At 39.4% G+C, this 18,899-nt stretch overlaps 4 protein-coding genes across 14 annotated transcripts; 2 read left to right on the top strand and 2 right to left on the bottom strand.

Moving 5' to 3' along the window:
* Positions 1–7: 7 nt before the first annotated feature.
* On the top strand, positions 8–4,851 carry LOC121977147 (lysosomal beta glucosidase-like). Of its 4 annotated transcripts, none has more exons than XM_042529703.1 (10): positions 8–296; positions 784–1,048; positions 1,148–1,352; positions 2,152–2,242; positions 2,365–2,507; positions 2,693–2,936; positions 3,033–3,137; positions 3,588–3,770; positions 3,887–4,091; positions 4,191–4,851. In XM_042529703.1, exons 1-10 carry the CDS (start codon positions 126–128, stop codon positions 4,676–4,678), a joined length of 2,100 nt encoding a protein of 699 aa, XP_042385637.1. In that variant the 5' UTR covers positions 8–125; the 3' UTR covers positions 4,679–4,851. The 4 variants fall into 4 exon arrangements, with proteins under 4 accessions (XP_042385637.1, XP_042385646.1, XP_042385663.1 ...); XM_042529712.1 differs by having other exon boundaries at positions 150–296; positions 708–1,048; XM_042529729.1 differs by having other exon boundaries at positions 165–296; positions 720–1,048.
* An 84-nt stretch (positions 4,852–4,935) lies between these two features.
* Positions 4,936–11,621, bottom strand: LOC121977198. 4 transcript variants are annotated; one of them, XM_042529787.1, is made up of 7 exons: positions 11,485–11,621; positions 11,255–11,380; positions 8,393–8,886; positions 6,431–8,298; positions 6,302–6,341; positions 6,043–6,153; positions 4,936–5,451 (listed from the first exon to the last, which is right to left on the bottom strand). In XM_042529787.1, the coding sequence occupies exons 1-4, from the start codon at positions 11,619–11,621 to the stop codon at positions 8,009–8,011; spliced, it is 1,047 nt and encodes a 348-aa protein (XP_042385721.1). In that variant the 3' UTR covers positions 4,936–5,451; positions 6,043–6,153; positions 6,302–6,341; positions 6,431–8,008. The 4 variants fall into 4 exon arrangements, with proteins under 4 accessions (XP_042385721.1, XP_042385739.1, XP_042385712.1 ...); XM_042529805.1 differs by having other exon boundaries at positions 4,936–5,442; XM_042529778.1 differs by lacking the exon at positions 6,302–6,341.
* LOC121977170 (arp2/3 complex-activating protein rickA-like) lies at positions 11,573–17,031 on the bottom strand. Of its 5 annotated transcripts, none has more exons than XM_042529750.1 (5): positions 16,789–17,031; positions 15,338–16,369; positions 13,778–13,969; positions 11,985–12,098; positions 11,573–11,879 (listed from the first exon to the last, which is right to left on the bottom strand). In XM_042529750.1, the coding sequence occupies exons 2-5, from the start codon at positions 16,110–16,112 to the stop codon at positions 11,716–11,718; spliced, it is 1,245 nt and encodes a 414-aa protein (XP_042385684.1). In that variant the 5' UTR covers positions 16,113–16,369; positions 16,789–17,031; the 3' UTR covers positions 11,573–11,715. The 5 variants fall into 5 exon arrangements, with proteins under 5 accessions (XP_042385684.1, XP_042385677.1, XP_042385670.1 ...); XM_042529743.1 differs by having other exon boundaries at positions 11,573–12,098; positions 15,338–15,565; positions 15,623–16,369; XM_042529736.1 differs by having other exon boundaries at positions 11,573–12,098.
* A 411-nt stretch (positions 17,032–17,442) lies between these two features.
* On the top strand, positions 17,443–17,884 carry LOC121995927. The gene has a single exon (XM_042549745.1). It carries the CDS (start codon positions 17,447–17,449, stop codon positions 17,873–17,875), a length of 429 nt encoding a protein of 142 aa, XP_042405679.1. The 5' UTR covers positions 17,443–17,446; the 3' UTR covers positions 17,876–17,884.
* The last annotated feature ends 1,015 nt before the right edge of the window (positions 17,885–18,899 follow it).

The raw sequence follows: 18,899 nt of genomic DNA, 5'->3' as shown, positions 1-18,899 counted from the left end.
GGTTTTCAAAGAGGGGCCTTTTTTTGGAACTTTTATATAAAAGTACAATAAGTTTTAGAATTTATAACTAGGCCGCTTAAAAAAAAGTTTGTTCTTTCGATGCTGTAACACAGTGGGCTCCTTACATGATCTCAGTAGAGGGCAGCAGTGATCGATACATGTCCCAGCTAAGCTGCAATCATGCAAGGTGGTCCTTTCCCTGCCTACAAAGAAAAAACTCCATAAATCATGCCCCAATCGCCACATTTCGCCACTACAGATCTTCTTCTCTCTGCTCCTTCCATGGTAAAAGCTCGGTATGATCCCTCCCCTTCTTCTCTGTTCATCACGAATTATTTGACTATGAGAGCGGTGTGATTGAAACAAAACAAGAGCAATGGTGCTTGTCCTAGTATACTTGTCGACCACGACAAAATTTGGGTTTGGGGTAGCAAAGTTGTCCATGATTACATCTTAAGTCTATTTGTTTTCTTTTACTGTTTCTGCATTTGGATTTTGGCCCTATAACAATTGCAAGTGTGTGGGTTTGGGTTTGTTTTGTTTGCAACAATTTAAGCAAAAGATTTGCTTCCAAGTTCTAGATACTGGGATGGGATCCCTACAAGATATGCATCATTTTCTCCTGTTTTATATATTTGTCCAGTTTACTCCAATTCCTGCTGTAAGATTAGAACACTAACAAAGAGCCACCTGGTTATATTTGGAAGGATATCAAGCAGATGTTTGGAAGGATTGAAGTTTCTTTGATGAAAATTTTTCCTTCTTGAGCATCCTCTCTTTCAGGAATATGCAGTTAGTGGAATATTAAGGCATCAAATAAAAATGAAGAGATTGCGAAGTCTTTGGTTCATTATTTTGATTATAGCATACTGGAGGACAGTGGTCCTAGCAGAGTATCTGAAGTACAAGGATCCTAAGCAACCACTGAATGTTAGAATTGAGGATTTACTTGGTCGAATGACTCTTGCTGAGAAAATTGGTCAAATGTCACAGATTGAGAGAGAAATTGCAATGGCTAATCCTGAGACATTAAAGACCTACTTCATAGGTAAAAATGTTTGTTTCTGTTGAATGTTCTATAAAGAATTTGAGATGGAATGATAAGATGGCCATTGGCTTATTACTAACTGCTAAGTATTTGGTACAGGCAGTGTTTTGAGTGGGGGAGGCAGTGTGCCTTCGCCTCAAGCTTCTACTGAGGCATGGGTGAACATGGTGAATGGAATTCAAAAGGTTGCTCTCTCTACTCGTTTGGGCATCCCAGTAATTTATGGTATTGATGCTGTTCATGGTCACAACAATGTCTACAAAGCCACTGTATTTCCACATAACGTTGGACTGGGTGCTACTAGGCAAGTGAATTCGTAACACACCAAATTGTTCCTTGAATTACTAAAGTAGTGTTGGGATATCCTCTTTGTTAGGTCAGTAGTTTACTAAAGTAGTGTTATTTTATTATTAGTGATGAAGTGTCAAATACATGGCTTTACCATTATTCAGTAAAAACTACAATACATAATTCTGGTTGTTTACTAAAATGAAAAACAAACTCATGAAGTAAGAGCATATGCCTCTAGAGGGGCCACTTCACAGTTATTATGTTTTTCTATCTCAGAACTCCAGAGTAATCTCTAACTTTATGCTTTAGTTCATGAAAGTTGCGTTGACGTCAAAAGTTCCTGATGAAATTCTTTCTTGGACTAAATTGTTATAGTTTCAACCAAAGTATTCATGGGTATCCATGGCATATCATGTAGTTGGCTTGGTTTCCGCTGCTTTAGTTAAAATGTTTTGATCTGTTGAATATACTTTTGGAATTATTGTATTGTCAGATTAAGTTCAGCAATTTCTTTCCACTGCCTTATAAGGATGTTGCAGCTTAGATCAAAGAATGATATATCTATACCTTAGCACCTAAGTTGTCACTTTTGCTTTTATAGTTTTTCCTGCAATGATTTGTGCAAAGCCATCAACCATGGCAGAGAGAAAAATATAACCAGCACTAGAACTTGCAGCTTTTACACTGAATAAGTTTATAAAATGAACTTAGATTTTGATATTTCTTATTCAATGGTAGATCCAATTGGGAAAAAGCTTTTTTAGATATTATTTCTTATTACTCAGCACTTATATCAAATCTGTGTGAACCAGGGATCCTGCATTAGTGAAGAAAATAGGTGCAGTTACTGCACTTGAAGTTAGAGCAACAGGAATTCCATATGTATTTGCTCCATGCGTGGCGGTAATTGATAATGATGCCATATCTACATTATTCCTCACTTTAGATGATCATGCTGCAAGGTGTAACATTCTTCTAATTTCAACTGTTTCAATATAATTTTCTTTATGTGTTTGCACTTACAGGTTTGTAGAGATCCTAGATGGGGTCGGTGTTATGAAAGCTACAGTGAAGATCCAAAGGTTGTTCAAGCAATGACCGAGATCATCCCTGGCTTGCAGGGAGATGTGCCACCAAATTCCCAAGGAATTCCTTTTGTTGCTGGAAGGTGAGTTTTTCTGATAATTGCAACATGATAGGTTAAATATTCCATCAGTATCCCAATGATTTGGTTGTATTGTTTTACTTATCTCTGTAAGGAACATACATCTATATGTTGAAGTAAGGCTACATTGCAATTACATCCGTGTTGCAAAATTTGGTTTCTTAAGGAACAACTTGTGCATGCTGTAGGAGAAATGTTGCTGCCTGTGCTAAGCATTATGTCGGTGACGGTGGCACATACAAAGGGATCAATGAATATAACACCATTGTAAGTGAACATGGACTACTTAGCATCCACATGCCTCCTTATTACAGTGCTATCTCCAAAGGCGTATCCACCGTGATGGTTTCCTATTCAAGTTGGAACGGAGTGAAGATGCATGCCAACCATTTTCTAGTCACTGATTTTCTTAAAAACAAGCTTCATTTCAGGGTTAGTAAGTGACAAAAAGATTCATCACATTTTGCCAACTCTTTAAGATGGTTACTTTATGGTTGTTCTTATGGAAGTATTTTATTGATTTAATAGGGATTTGTAATCTCAGATTGCCAAGGTGTTGACAGGATAACTACCCCAGAACATGCAAATTACACCTACTCGATCGAGACTGGAATCCTTGCCGGTATCGACATGGTTGGTACCGAGAACTATTGATATCCTTAGCTTTATTTGCTTTAAGTTGATTCTATATTTTGGTAGAAGCACATTCACTAAACACTTTGTGTGCACCAGGAATCAACCTTTACTACAAACATGTGATCATACACTGAGACACTCGGTTTGACTTAAGTTAATCCACACAAACTGTCTAATATGAGAGTAAACATTACAAAAATACTTGGACAAACACAATGTGCATCCTTCTTCCATCCATTGTCTCTGCATATGCTCTCTGACCTCCTTGTTCTCAAGATAATACATAGATTATTCAGTCATGTTGAACTTAACTTCGATCATGGCCCATGCCACGTTGTAATTGGATTAAAGAAGTTATAGCAGTACGAATTAGTTTATGCAGAATTACAAATGTTCTAACATCTACAGATCGTTCTCTCTTATATTTTGCCTTTGTCTTTCTGGCAGATAATGATTCCATATGCATATACAGAATTCATTAGTGATCTGACCAACCTGGTCCAGAAGAACGTCATACCCATAAGTCGAATAGATGATGCTGTGCGCAGGATTCTTCGTGTCAAGTTCACCATGGGCCTATTTGAGAACCCATATGCTGATCCCAGTTTAGCAGATCAGCTCGGCAAACAGGTAACCAACTTCCTCAACTTTCTGTGTGCAGTTTGATGTCATACTCCAAATCAGCTTTTCAATGCTTAGTACTTGTGTCCCTCCATCACTGAGATGATACTCTTTGCCTCGACTAGGAGCACCGTGATCTAGCTAGGGAAGCTGTGAGGAAATCACTTGTGCTTCTGAAAAATGGGAAATCTGCCAATAACCCAGTGCTGCCTCTTCCAAAGAAGGCGAAGAAAGTCCTCGTCGCTGGTTGCCATGCTGACAATTTGGGTTATCAGTGTGGAGGGTGGACCATTACTTGGCAAGGGGAAAGTGGAAACAGTCTCACAATCGGTAAGAATGATAGTTAACATATGATGTTCAGTTTGCTCTTCCAATCTTTCATGGCATATTGAGGCCAGAAGTCATTGTTTAAACTATCATCCCTTGCAGGGACGACGATTCTTAATGCTATTCGATCCACTATTGATCCGAGCACCCCAGTGATCTACTCCGAAAACCCTGAACCAGACTTTGTGAAGCTCAACGAGTTCTCCTATGCAATTGTGGTGGTCGGAGAGAAGCCATACGCTGAAACCTATGGAGACAATTTAAACCTTACTATTCCTCCCCCTGGTCCGAGCGTGATCCATAATGTGTGCAGCAATGTCAAATGTGTCATAATCCTAATCTCTGGGAGGCCGCTTGTGATCGAGCCATACATTGGCACGATCGATGCCCTGGTTGCTGCATGGCTTCCTGGCACCGAAGGCCAAGGTGTTGCAGATGTGCTTTTTGGTGACTATGGGTTCTCAGGCAAGCTTCCTCGGACATGGTTTAAATCTGTGGAGCAACTGCCTTTGAACTTTGGCGATCCACATTATGACCCTCTCTTTCCTTATGGTTTTGGCCTTACAACAAAGCCAGTTAAGGAAAATTAGGGAGTGCTTTGGTCGCTTAGTTATGAATGTTTTAGACTATCTTGCTTTAAGACTGAAGAGTAGAATTTTCAGAGTAGCTAATGACTGAGATGTTGGTGTCATCCACAATCAGTTGACCCTAAACAATCTCTTGCAAAATAAAATTAGACGGCATATAATATACCCTTCTTCAAGACCGTACATTGATAGGAGTTATCTCAGCTAATATTTATCACTTCTAAGCCATTAAGTAATTTTACTGCTGTAAAAAAAATGCATTGAGTGATTACGGCATACTATTTGATCAGTATATCCACTGGGGCTGATACAGTCTAATTTTGTACATAAAAATAGTAAATTATATAATAACTTTATGAAATATGTATAAATACTTTCACATTCTCAAACTCACAATCATATTCCATGATTCAAATCCTATCTGAGGCAACTTTTCCATTGTGTTTCCAAATCCTGCAATATCAGCAACGAATCACCGTTAGCAAATGTCCTCCCAACCATTTCAGGGAATTCTAGTCTTTGCATCCAACTGGGCCGCTCTCATCTTCATCGGTCTCCACTTATCATCGATGTTCTCTGTTTGAAACTCTCTCTGTTTGAGCCATGGAGGATCACTAAAGTATTTTTGAAGAAACACATACACAAGCCAAAACAGAGAGGGTAAAGACATGCTCTAGGGGTCTCAACCATAGCCTCCCCTTGCAAGGAGAGTATGGCCATCATATTACTCCAGATGCTCCCAAGATATTATGGTCTCGCCTCGCCATCTGATATCTCTAAAATGTTTAAGGTGCACAGGAAGCTTGTCAGCAGATATTTTTTGTTTGTTTTAAAGAAATAAAGATTACTATGATGAAATCATTGATTATCGAGGAAAAAAAAATTTGACTAGCATGTTTAGAAGGTTTAAATCCCTGCACTGATTCAAGCAAAATATTGTACTGATTCACAAACAGCTTAGCAAGGTAAAAGAAAACCAAGGCAAAACCAGTATTTAATGGAGGGTGGGTGATGAGCTGATTGGAAGAGGAGAAAAAGGTCTTTTTTTTTTTTCATAAGCACTAACATTCCAACGCCATAATGGTTCCTAGAAGTATTGCCACAAAGTATTTCTCTACCATTAATCCTGATACTGGACAATCAATATGACAGATGAAAATTTTATCAAAGAACAAAGTAAATCAGGTATCACATAAAGCTGATACCAAAGAATGAAGTAAATCAGGTATCACACACTCTTTGCAGACTGAAATATAAAATTTCAAGATCAGTCAGAAAACAGTGATGATAAGTTATAATGCACACATGTAAACATACATGTTTATCACAAGTGTCAAATCAATGTAAATTTTCAAGAACATAATAACCTCATTGGGAGTGGTCCATTTTATTCCTGCCGCAGCAAGATCCTCTGATTCATAAAGAACTTGTAATAAAATGGTGATCATTTACATCTTAACATACTTGTCAACATAGCCCTGCATAGAATAGAAGACACAATAATAACATTTAGAACAAGGATCTGAAGATCAAACAGAATACAAGTGGTGCATCGATTCTACACAAAATTCCAAAAACATGACTACGTGAGGATATATTTATAAAGGAGGATTAGAGTTTGATTACCGTGCCAAATCGGCATATTCTTATATTTCCATTTAGGAATCTAGGCACGCCAACAAAAAAAATAAATGCAATATATTATGATCCTTAGCAAAGAAGTGAATTCATGAAAGAAATACAATATAAGCATACCATAACCAGCTTGGTCAGCTTTCTCTGGGATGATTCAACATATTGGTCAATCTTTGCCTGTGTTTTAGGAATCTGACGGGTGGCCACTGATCTAGACACTTTATCCACAGTCTTCTTTACAATTGTTTTGAATGCTTCTTTGCTCATATTACCCTGTCTCCATGATGGCTTCAAGACTTCCTTGACAAACTCTGCAAGTGCAATCTTAAAAAGCTTCATCGATCTTGAGTCCTTAGACTTAACTTTCTTCCCAGGTGAATGAACCTAATCAGTATCAATTTCCCCAGCACCAGTATTAGCCAGATTGTCAGGACTCCAATCTTTTTCATTGATCAGCTGAGGGCATTCTCCACAACCCCCACTTCAGCATAAGTTGCCGCCTCAATGAAGTCATCAACTACTGACTTCAGTTCACTAGCCCCAATCCTTCTATCCTCAATGTTGTGTCGAGCATCTGCAGCAGTGGACAAGCTACTGAATTTCAATATTGAACTGACATCAGTAGAAGATTGCCCTTTCTGAGGATGAACTAACTTCTTGAGTATGCCAGAAGGTTCAATGCTATCAAATAATGGATCATACAAGGTATCTCCTGCTAGCTCACTGACAGATTTCCTTGGGAAATGAGCTGGAACTCCTGAAGTTTCAAGAGTGTAACTAGTATACTTGGTGAACTCTGCTCCTCCGACAATCTGAAATTTGGTAGTGAAGGTTTTAGTCTTGGCCCTAAATCAGAAGCATCATAGCCTAATCTTGTAGTTGCAGGCCTCTGTTCAAAAGTTGAGGCAAACGGGTTATGGTGCATTGAGATAGGCATCTTAAGCATGGTAATGCTAGATATTTGAGTTGGCAGATCAGTTTCTGGTAGGATTTTCTGTACGAAGGGATCAACCAAGCTGTGACCAGTAGGCACTGAGGGAAAATGACTGCTTGTGTCATGTGGCCAAGCAAAGGATATCTCATGGTTGGAATAAGGCAGATCCTTGACAGAGGAAAAATCTTGCTTAGGAAGAAGCCTTGGTTGCAAAGCTCCCCTGGTACAGAGTGCACATTAGAAAAGGATTCCCCTGCTAATAGTAATGACCTAAGATGAACAGGAGTTCCATGATAAAATGAGCTAGGTACTAGGCCTGATGATGGAATTTGAATATCTTCGTGAACAAAAGACTTGTGGTGGATGTGATGTTCTCTCTGCTGTGCATCCAAGATTTCACCTTCTTGGCCCAGAAGCTGGGTTTCATGATGGAATGGTATATCCTGAGGAGCGCCCACAGGTACGTTGTGTTTGTATTTATTTAAGCATATTGGAGGTAGACGAGATGATTCTGGATGATATAAAGGACGATAGCTAAAGTCAACTGATTGTGGATGACTAAACTCCCGTTGCAAAAGAGGCATCAATGAGGACTGAGCAAAGTCATTTCTAGGTGGAAACGCATTTTGTTGATACAATTGAGAATAATCCATTAAAGAACTGGAAGGCCTTGTCGGAAATTCATTTGCTTGAGAAATAGTTGGAATGTGGAAGTCTGAGCCCATGGCATTTTGAGTTTGAATATTGAGAATATTGTTCATCGGCTATTTGATATTGACTATGAAGCAGGCCATCTGATTCTGAAGGCTTGATTGACTGACTGAAGCTGCAATCAGACTTGGTGCAGATTGCTGTGACGCTAATGGTGGACTCACATTATTAGTAGGGTTAATGAAAGGAATATGCCCCTGAACAAGAGATTTCAACTGAATCAACTCAGAGCTATCTGGACCAAAGGATTTGGCAACTTTAACACCTTTCTGATGTAGAAATTCATCTGAAATTGCAGCAACCTGTTTTTCGTATGATTTATTTGAGGGGCTTTGTTGTGGAACTGCATCAACACAATAAAGAAAGAAAAATATTCAGGTGGAAGTGCAAATAATATCATCAATAAAAGATATCAGCTTCAAAAATGAGGCTTTCACCTTGTTCATTTTGTCCCAGAGGATTATTATCAAACTTCTTGAATAGAGCAGAAGGTGAAGACTGAAATGTGATGTTCTTCACCTGCTTAGAACTGTCAGATTCAATTAATATTTCTTCTCCATCTCCACCACTAGGATCAAATGTTTCTGACAATTTTCCCACATGTTGTGTGTCCAATTGAGGACTTCTATCAAAGAAGTGCTGATCGGTATCCTCTTGTTTAACATCATCATTGACTTCTCTTGATTGTCCATTTTCTCTCACTGAACCTGGTGAAACCGTATATTTAGCAGTACTGACGTTCAACTCAGTAGGTTTGGTATAAATTTCCTCTTGCAGAAGCTTGTCAAATTCCTGTCTACCCTTTTTTCTTGCAGAATTATCTGTCTCTAGATCTGAAGCATGGCCGTGCACATTGAAGGTGGAAAATTGTCGACTAGGATCCTGATGAATTTTATGCATTGTCCTAGTGCGAGTGATACCAAGGGTGGGAGTCGTGGTGTGAAACAGGGAAAATAATAATAATAAGGAGAGAGAGAACTCATAGATATTATTACTTTCAAGGATCTTCTTACAAACTTCCCAAGTAGGGTTCAAGTATTTCTTGAATGCCCTGCAAGGGTTGAGGCCGTTCTTATTTATAGCGAGGATGCCAGGTGGGTCATTGGGCCCCATCGTCACATGCTCTGCTATCAGGATAAGAGGAAATCCTTTCTTTACAGCACACTAACTTTATTTTTACAACACACAAGCCACTTATAGAGAATCTTTTCTTTAGCACACCTAAGAAAAAGCATAGATAAGGGCGAATCTACTTTAGAGATTTGGGAGGAGTCATTGGATTTGAAGGGTCCACCACGTCCGCAGAATCAAAGGTGGAAGGAGTTCATTCTAAAAACAGCATCTTGCAATAGGTGGGCTACCTGGGCAAGTTGCCCATCAACCTGCTTGACGGCTGGGTACCAATCGCCCTATCAATTATCCTTAGAACTCCTTCGTAGGCATTCTTGCTTCTTTAGTTCATGAAGCAGCCTGAGCTGTTGGAGGAAATTTGTTGCTTGGATTGCTGCTCTTTGTTGTAATTCATGGAGAGTTTGGTCAATCCGTTGTCCTTCGTCAAACGTGATTGGGTATGAGTTGTGCAAGGAGTTGAGCTGTTGCTGGTATTGTTGAGCGAGATACAGAGGGCCTGTAGGGCCTTCGTCATCTGGTCCTGTGCCTTTGGGTCTGGATACCCCTTGAGCTCCTATAGGGCTGGTGCTATAAGCTCCAATTTGCTCATCTCCTTGACTGGTCATTCTGTCATCATAAGTAAATTGATTAGTCTAGAGAGGGCGTCAACAACCTGATTATCCTTGCCATCAACATGATCAAATTGTATTGTAGGGTCTGCTCTGGTAATATAGTCTATAAAAGAAATCCACCGAACTCTGGATGGCCTATTATGTGTTGACTTGCCGAAAAAGCTGATTATGGCTTGGCAGTCTGTTCTGATGAGTAACTCAGTCTTGTCTAAGTAATAAATTTTTAATGATTCCAGGGAATTCATTACTGCATGTATTTCAGCATCTATTGTAGATTTAGGAGGGTTGAACTTTCCACAAACTTTTTATGTATTTTTCGGATCGCAGACCTTTGGTAGTAGTTAGGTCCTCGTCCTTGAAGTCTACTACTTTTGTGATAATATGTGGTTGTAGCTTGATCCTGCAACTTTTCATGGCTCCCAAAAATTCTATTTTCATATCCTAAAAATACAAAAAAGGTTTGTGCGTACGCCAGTGGAAAGTTCAACCCTCCTAAATCTACAATAGATGTTGAAATACATGCAGTAATGAATTCTCTTGAATCATTAAAAATCTATTACTTAGACAAGACTGAGTTACTCATCAGAACAGACTGCCAAGCCATAATCAGCTTTTTCGACAAGTCAGCACATAACAAGCCATCCAGAGTTCGGTGGATTTCTTTTATAGACTATATTACCAAAGAAGGCCCTACAATACAATTTGAGCATGTTGATGGCAAGGATAATCAAGTAGCTGACGCCCTCTCTAGACTAATCAATTTACTTATGATGGCAGAATGGTCAGGCAAGGAGATGAATAAATTGGAGCTTATAGCACCAGCCCTACAGGAGCTCAAGGGGCATCCAGACCCAAAGGCACAGCAACAGATCAACTCCTTGCACAACTCATACTCAATCACGTTTGACGAAGGACAACGGATTGACCAAACTCTCCATGAATTACAACAAAGAGCAACAATCCAAGCAACAAATTTCCTCTAGCAGCTCAGGCTGCTTCATGAACTAAAGAAGCAAGAATACCTACGAAGGAGTTCTAAGGATAATTGATAAGGCGATTGGTACCCAGCTGTCAAGCAGGTTGATGGGCAACTTGCCTAGGTAGCCCACCTATTGCAAGATGCTATTTTTAGAATGAACTCCTTCCACCTTTGATTCTGCGGACATGGTGGACCCTTCAAATTCAATGACTCGTCCCAAATCTCTAACGTAGATTCGCCCTTATCTATGCTTTTTCTTAGACGTGCTAAAGAAAAGATTCTCTATAAGTGGCTTGTGTGCTAAAACTAAAATTAGTGTGCTGTAAAGAAAGGAGTCCCTCTTATCATGATAGCAGAGCATGTGACGATGGGGCTCAATGAGCACCCGGCATCCTCGCTATAAATAAGAGCGGCCTCAACCCTTGCAGGGCATTCAAGCAATACTTGAGCCCTACTTGGGAAGCTTGTAAGAAGATCCTTGAAAGTAATAATATCTGTGAGTTCTCTCTCTCTCCTTATTATTATTATTTTCCCTGTTTCACACCACGACTCCCACCCTATCACCACCCTTGTCGGGATGGAGAAAATGACAAGATGCTCCACATATGCATCGGCCTTGAACAAAATTGAAACATTCAGAATGTTCCTCCTTATCTCTCCTTGAAAATTTATTATTATGCCTAAAAGACTTCAGCGGAGAATAGCTGAAACAGGAACAAAAGAGATTCAAAGTTTCAAAAGTTGCAGATAACCTCTGTCAAAAAAGTTGCAGTATCTATACAGAGCTTTATTAAACAAACAAATTTACCGTGGAGAATTGTTCTTGGAGCCTTCGTCTAGGACTGCAGTTCCATCCGTGTCTAACTTCCTGAGGAGACCAATGACTTGAACTCCCACATCTATTTCCATGCTTATCTTTATATTGCATGTCATCAGAATCACCATCACTGACACCACCACCTCTTACAAGTCTCCCAAACTCATCTAGCTTTGGCTCACTTGAATCCTGCCTTGCATCCTTGGTCTGCTGCATTTCAACTCAGTCAATATCCATGTCATTAGTTTCCATGATATCATGATTCTTAGAAGGCTCAAAATTGATTTCCGCCTTATTAAAATTTCCTTCAACAGTTCTCTGAGAGAGAATACTTGGTGATGCAAATTTGAACTCAATCTTGTTGTCTGTGTGGATATTTGGTAGGCCTGCAAGAGATGAAGTTCTCACAGAAGTGACATCAATCTCATCCTTTTCTTCACTATTGTCAGAAGCATATCCCTGTATAAGTTGAAATGGAACTAGGCTTGCACCTTGCATATCTTGTATAACAAAATTTGGCGCATGCACACCTTCAGCACAAACAGCATCACCAGGAGACAATCTGACTGGGCTGACATCTTCTGTGAATGATGATTCTTTGTCATCTGAAAATTAGTTAACTTGGTCATCAGAATGAAAACGTAATTAAAAAAAAAGCTGTGTTATATACAAATACGGATATAGGTACTTAAGGTGAAATCACAGGAAGAGAAGACTTTTCTAACATAATGATAGTAGTCGCCCAACCAAAATATGAATAAATTTTAGCACACGACAATCTGGAAGCATGTTCAATGCATCATAAGCAGATGAGGATTCACCAAAATGCTTCTTCAAAGTGTAATACAACTATGCAATCCCCGTGATAATGAAACTAGCTGCTGTGAACAAGGAAAGAAGGGCACTGGACTAAGATAACAAAATATGACTTGGCATCAGTGAGGTCAGCATACTGAACAAGACAAAATGACAAACTCAACAATTAACAAAAGAAACTAATCCGAGATCCAAACACATTCATGATTAATGCCTGAGCTTGTTTGTCTCTCTTTATTGCCCACTAAGTTTAAAATTAATTTTCAAGCCTTCTGTTGTTTATTCAATAGTAGTTATCCTTAACAACTCTAGGTTACTGTCATTGCCAAAGAAAGATTTCTCATTACATTTCAGACCCATAACAATCCCTTGCTACACAAAAGAGAGTTCACCAACAACACATTTTCCAAAGCCAGGATCTGACCAAAGCTTCCCACATCAGGTACCAAAACAAACATAAAACCAACTTAGTTCTAATATTTGCTTGTAAGTTATCTTGGTTCAATGCACAAGCATTTTCTTTTGTTCATTTTCCAGGACAAACCAACTTCTTGTTCTGTACAAAAAATTGGATATCCAATGTCTAAGTTCTTCAAAAATTTGCCACCAAATGAAACATAACAATTTTTCTAATCTTAAGAAACCAAACCATTTTGCCTTTTAGGTCTGGACATTCTAGTGGAAAACAATCAACTTCAAGAGTTGATGAGTTAGCATGTCAAAGTCCAGATTGAATAATAATAAGGTTCTTATGTTTCACCTCCACCCATTCTTATGTTATAAGCAAGTGACATTTCAGTTAGTTAAATCTTAACTCAGCAACATTAGTAACTATAACTAACTTAAGGTACATTTACTGTGTTAGATGCAACAAAGTGGCATTGCCATCCATATTAGCTTACATGCAAATGCAGCAGCCAAGCACCCAGTCCAGCTGAGTTAAGTTTGCCATGGCGTATCAGAGTGGAAGGTGGGCAAATAATGTGAGAAGATAGTGATATATGTGAATGTGTTCTATGGTATTATGTGAAGTGAAATTGACATTTTATTTTTGTTCCTGGATCTGATGGAACTTGCCAAATAGTCATGGGCCTAGAGCTATATGTATTTCCTTTTTCATAGTAAATGGTTGTCAGTGGACTGACAACTGCCGATGTATTTAAAACATGATTAAAAAAATTCATTTCAAACTTTGGTCTTTGAGATCTTCACAATCAGGAGGGAATTTCGAACCAGGTAGGAGATGTCAATGAGAACTCTTTCAACACCTGTTGCAACTATGGCCTGTGGCCTCAATCCCAATCTCATATTTCCCAAGATTATAATTAGCAAATAAAAAGGACAAGGATGAGTCTATCAAAGAACGTTTTTAAGGGCAAATTCTGAGTAAAGAAAAACAGTGTTACATAAAATAAGAACAAGAAGCAACCAGTAACATAGAACAAGAACATCCAGTAAATATCCTTACCATCTGACTGGATCAAGGGAAGTGAGAAATTTTGCAGGTCATTGTTTGAAGTGAACTTGTCTTTTGTATTAGGAATTGATTGTGAAGAATATCTACTGCCGCCTTCATCAGATGCCTGTGTTGGTACTCCAACTGGTTCCTTCATTAATATGCTGTGACCACTAACATTTTCTAGCTGGCCACCACCATCCTCTATATTATACCATAGCTAAAATGAGCATGAACTAGTGAAACTATGAAATTCAAATTTTATACTCATTTAGGATGCAGCATCAAACAGTGAAATGTTTGCATACAAACAAGTTCTGTCTTCCAATTATCTGATAAACCAGCTTTATCTCCTCTAAAAAATACCATTACAATAATAGATTCATCAAGGACCTTAAGTCATTGACAAAAGTAACAAGCACATTGCATATTCATGCAATTGCTGCAAAGCTAAATTAGATGCAGGGAACTAACTAAATATATATCGCTGTGTCAGAGATGACTAACTTCACTTCTCTTAGCCTTGCCACTCACCACAATGTCACTCGGACTCAGGTACAAGTGTCAAACACACGTATGAGTTTAGATGTCAACACACAAGGACTCCGTAAGAAAGTGTCCAAGTTTGGAATAAGGTTCGCGCATACACTTCTAGCCACACCTGAGACCCAAAACTAGGACCTAATTACCTCATTTTGAGATCTAGCATCACAATTAGATTCCCTAAGCAATTCAGGGCCCTGTTTCAGGCATGACTGAGCTCCAATCTCACCACCGAGCCCACAACTCCTCCGTCATTCCAGGGTCTGGATCAGCTAGTCCTCATTCTGGACTAGTTAGTCCTTGATATTCTGAACCATGATTCCTCGTCGTCTTCACAGAAGTTTCTAATATATAGCAAAACGCAGATAAGCAGTGATCATAATTATAAACATTTGAAACTCTGATCCTTGAAACAAACAATAGATTGGTTATACCAAATGCTTCAGAGTACAACTCTTCCATAAGATGGAATAAGAAATATATCAGTATAGTCAGCATTAAATTAGGTACATTCTACACACACCTGCTCTAGTTTACTGCTTTTACATCATTTTTTACAAAAAAAAACCTCCACTTCACTCTATCAAATGACATATCTAATCAAGGGTGCATTAGATGTACATGATTTTTCCACTTTGAAACAATCCTAATGTGAAGATTTTTGGAAAAAAAAAGTTGGGTGAGCATGGAATACTGGTAAATTAGAGGCAGCGTATAATTTACGCTTAAATTTTTTAACATCGCGTTCCACTTTCACATTATTTCTCATTATATTGCATAAACTGCAAGAGCTCTCCACATGTGTTAACACCAAAACTAGTGTAATTGCACAACTAACGGGATTTTTTTTTTAAAAAAAAAGAGTGTAATCACACAATATTATCAATTAATAAAAAAACAGACAGAAAGAGGGTGGTAATTACAGGCTACGATTTCTGCTAAATTTTTTTGATGATAATTCACTTGCAAACTTGTGAACATTTACAAAATAAAAATATTGGAATAAGAAAAGTTGGAATTATTTCAAACCTTCCATATCCATGTCCGATGAAGCTGGAGAATTATTTCTCCACTCATTCTCCACACCAATAGCTTCAAAAAGAAAGTCCATTTTGGATGAATTTTGAGATACAGAAAATTGCTGAAGAACTACTTCAATAGGCTTTGGTGATGCTAGTGAAAGGTTCCTAGATGATTCATCATCCTCAGGAATCTTCTTTTGGGCATCAATATGCTCACCCACAGGAAATGTGTGATCTAGAGATGAATTGTCAGTTGACTGAGAAGAAGTAGTTCTAGCATCAGTAGCTATACCTTCTAAGGTGTTTCCTCCATGTAGCCTAGGAGGTGTAGAACCACTGGAAACAACTACATCGCCCATTACTGGAAATGCCACTGAAGGAGGTGATGGAGGAACAGGAGGAGGCAAAGATGGAAGAGGGGGAGGGGGACGTGGTGGAAGAAAAGGCAGCTGAGCATCATGTCCGCTATGCACACTTCCAGAATACAAGAAGTGAGCAGGATTTACTGGAAAATAACTAGGAGGTTGAGAATGAGGAATGGGTATATGCTGCATATTACGGAATGGAGGAGGTGGTGGAATTTGGCACAGCGCTTGACCCTGTGAAGGAGGTGGTGGTGGTGGTGGTGGTGGTGGTGGTGGTGGTGGAAACACTCTTGGAAGAGGTGGGATGGGTAGTGGAACATGAGAAGTTCCATGGCTTGGCAAAGATAGAGAGTAATAAGGGGGTTGTGGTGGATATGGAGGAGGAGGTAAATTCCCATCAGACTGCCCCATGTTCATTGGTGCAGGTGGGGGGATGCTTTGAGGCGGTGGAACTGCAAGAGAAGGTGATCCTAATTGATGAGGGAGAGGGCCAGGTGGAGTTTGGTAGCTCTGTGGAAGAAAGGAAGAGCTATGATAGACTGCCGGAGGAGGAGGTCCAGGAACTGGTAGGCCAGGTGGCACTGGCTGAACAGAAGGTGGCGTTGGCTGGTTTGGAGGAGCATGGTGAAACTGCTCATAGTTACCTTACATCTCTTCAGACGCCAATAACGCTCCTACAGGATTCAAAAAACTCCATCATTGAAGAAACCAATGTTTCTGTAAAAATGAACTGCACGAAACTTCAGAATTAAAGAAAGTAAACTGACATGAATCTTAAATAGATATTAGCGAGCAGTCCCAAATGTAAAGAAAATGCTCCAGCAAAACCAATCTGTTATCTTTCAACCAAACATTAGCATCTAAAAATAGTTGAAGAGAAACGGCAAATGCCACCATAGAGCGTGTTACTCAAACAAGATTCGATACAATCGTCCATTGAAACACATTTATCTTGGTTCTTGCAACAAAACAATCCAAAACTCTAACCACAATCTCTCACTGGACTACAAATCCTACGTTTATCATGAATGCCAAAGAACACCATCGTTGTATCGAAAATGAGGAAAAGTGAAATGACGATCAAAACACGCACTTTTTCAGATACTACAACGAATCAGCCCAATCCGATGTCTCCAAGCAAATGCCGAAGCCAATCGCAGACGATCAAGGGAAGTAGTCTCTGAGTTGTCTGGATCTCGATTGCAGGAAAGTAACGTAAACCCTAGATTTCCCCCAATAATCATATTCCTCTTCTGTTCGACAGAGGGAAGAAGAGTTGGTTAATAGTTATTTTTGTGGTGGAAGCCAAAGAGGCAGGCGAATAAATCAAAAGCCAAGGGCTGCGTCGAATATACTCACAACCTTGCGACATCAATCGCCCATTGTGAATCAAACGGCTGATAATTGAGGCCTTTTTTTTTTTTGCTCTACTAAAATTTGTTGTTAAATATGATTGAATTTTGATGTTAATTATCTTTATTAGTTAGCTCTTTATATATATAAAAATATGTTTATATAAATTTAAATTTTTAATTTTCATATTTGTTAGTCTGCCGGCAATTTAATCATCCAGTTTCTCGTTAGAGAGCATTAATGGAGCACACCCGCTGGCGGCTGGCTGATGAGAAAGATGAGCCGAAGTCAACCAACGCAAAGTCAATGGAGCAGAAAATGGTCGGCTCGACTCTAATCGCGTTTCCATCTCTATAAATACCACCACATTTGGCTTCCCTCTCCATCTGTAGCGTACAATGGCGACACAGCTGATTGAGAAGTACAAGGACGGTGCCGAGGTCTACAGCGGCGCCGCCGTCTGCAGGGAGAAGATGGTGGAAGTGCTGCAAGAGTTGGGCATGCCCAAGGGCCTGCTGCCGCTGGAGGATCTGCTGGAGATGGGCTACAACAGAGACCTCGGCTTCATGTGGCTGACGCAGAGGAAGAAGAAGGAGCACATGTTCAAGGAGATAAAGCAGCTGGTGTCCTACGCCACCCAAGTGACCGCCTTCGTGGAGGATCGCAAGCTAAAGAAGATTACCGGGGTGAAGACCAGGGAGCTGCTGCTCTGGCTCTCTGTCATCGAGGTGTTTATCGGCGATCCTTCGTCCGGGAAGATCACCTTCAAGACCGGCACGGGGTTGTCCGACAGCTTTCCGGTGACGGCGTTTGAGCTAGAAGAGTAAGAGACGAGGGGAAGGAGGAAAAAAAAAAAGAAAATTTGTGTTTTAATTTGAGTTGTATAATAAAAGGCGTGGGAGCCTTAAGTTGTGTTACGAACTTTCCTCCGTAAATTACTGAACCACTTAAGTTTGGTATTACTTAAATCTATAGTCATTTTGGCCCTCAGCTCGCTCGCTTTCGATCACTTAATTAATTATTATAGTATAACAATTGATTCGATATATTTATGTGAAAAAAATCTATGTAGCAATCAATTAAAAATCTTTTTTAAAAAATAATTAAAAAATCTTCTACGATTAAAAATTTGCTATTCTTAATATGGTGCATCGAATTGATATTGATGATGATCTTATTTGAAATCAGTGGAGGTAGAATGCTGGGTGTGTGGCTCGGATATTGATTAAATAAAGACTTATCACTATCAAAAGATAACTTCGAAACACTCATGTGTATCATAAGAAGTGTTAGTGACCGGATCAAAGAAAGAGTTCTCGTGTAGGCCCTCCGATACTCAAGTCAGTGATCGGTAGAAGATGATGAGCAGTAGTATGAATAAACAGTGGAAATTGTGTAGTCTTACGTAATGTGAGCATATCTACGCCTATAGATGGAGATTCCTTTTTATAGTGTTACTATTTATGCACAAATCTCAGAGCGTTTCTAGAAAAGGACAAACCATAAAATTGCTCTGACACCTTCTTAAAATAGACTCACAATCTCTGTGTTTGGCAGAGAGGAAACTTTTGATGCACAACTTGCATATAGAATATTCATTGTCATTTGTAGCACAAAATGTCAAAAAGAAATATAAGGTCGTTAGGTTGGGGGCCCCACGATCCGCTTACCTGGCAAACTAACAGAGCTTTTCCCATGACCCGGTCGGCAGTCGCTTGGACTACCGGACATATAGAATGTCATTGGGGACTCGTCCCTTACTCAGCCTATTGGTTTCAACCAAAGAGTTCAATTGATCGATCGACTATTCATTTGTGCTATCTTAAAGAAATCTTGGCCATGGAGAGTGGT

This window comes from Zingiber officinale, chromosome 1B (genome assembly GCF_018446385.1).
Source record: "Zingiber officinale cultivar Zhangliang chromosome 1B, Zo_v1.1, whole genome shotgun sequence".
Classification (NCBI taxonomy): domain Eukaryota; kingdom Viridiplantae; phylum Streptophyta; class Magnoliopsida; order Zingiberales; family Zingiberaceae; genus Zingiber; species Zingiber officinale.
This window is presented reverse-complemented; position numbering and strand designations above follow the sequence as displayed.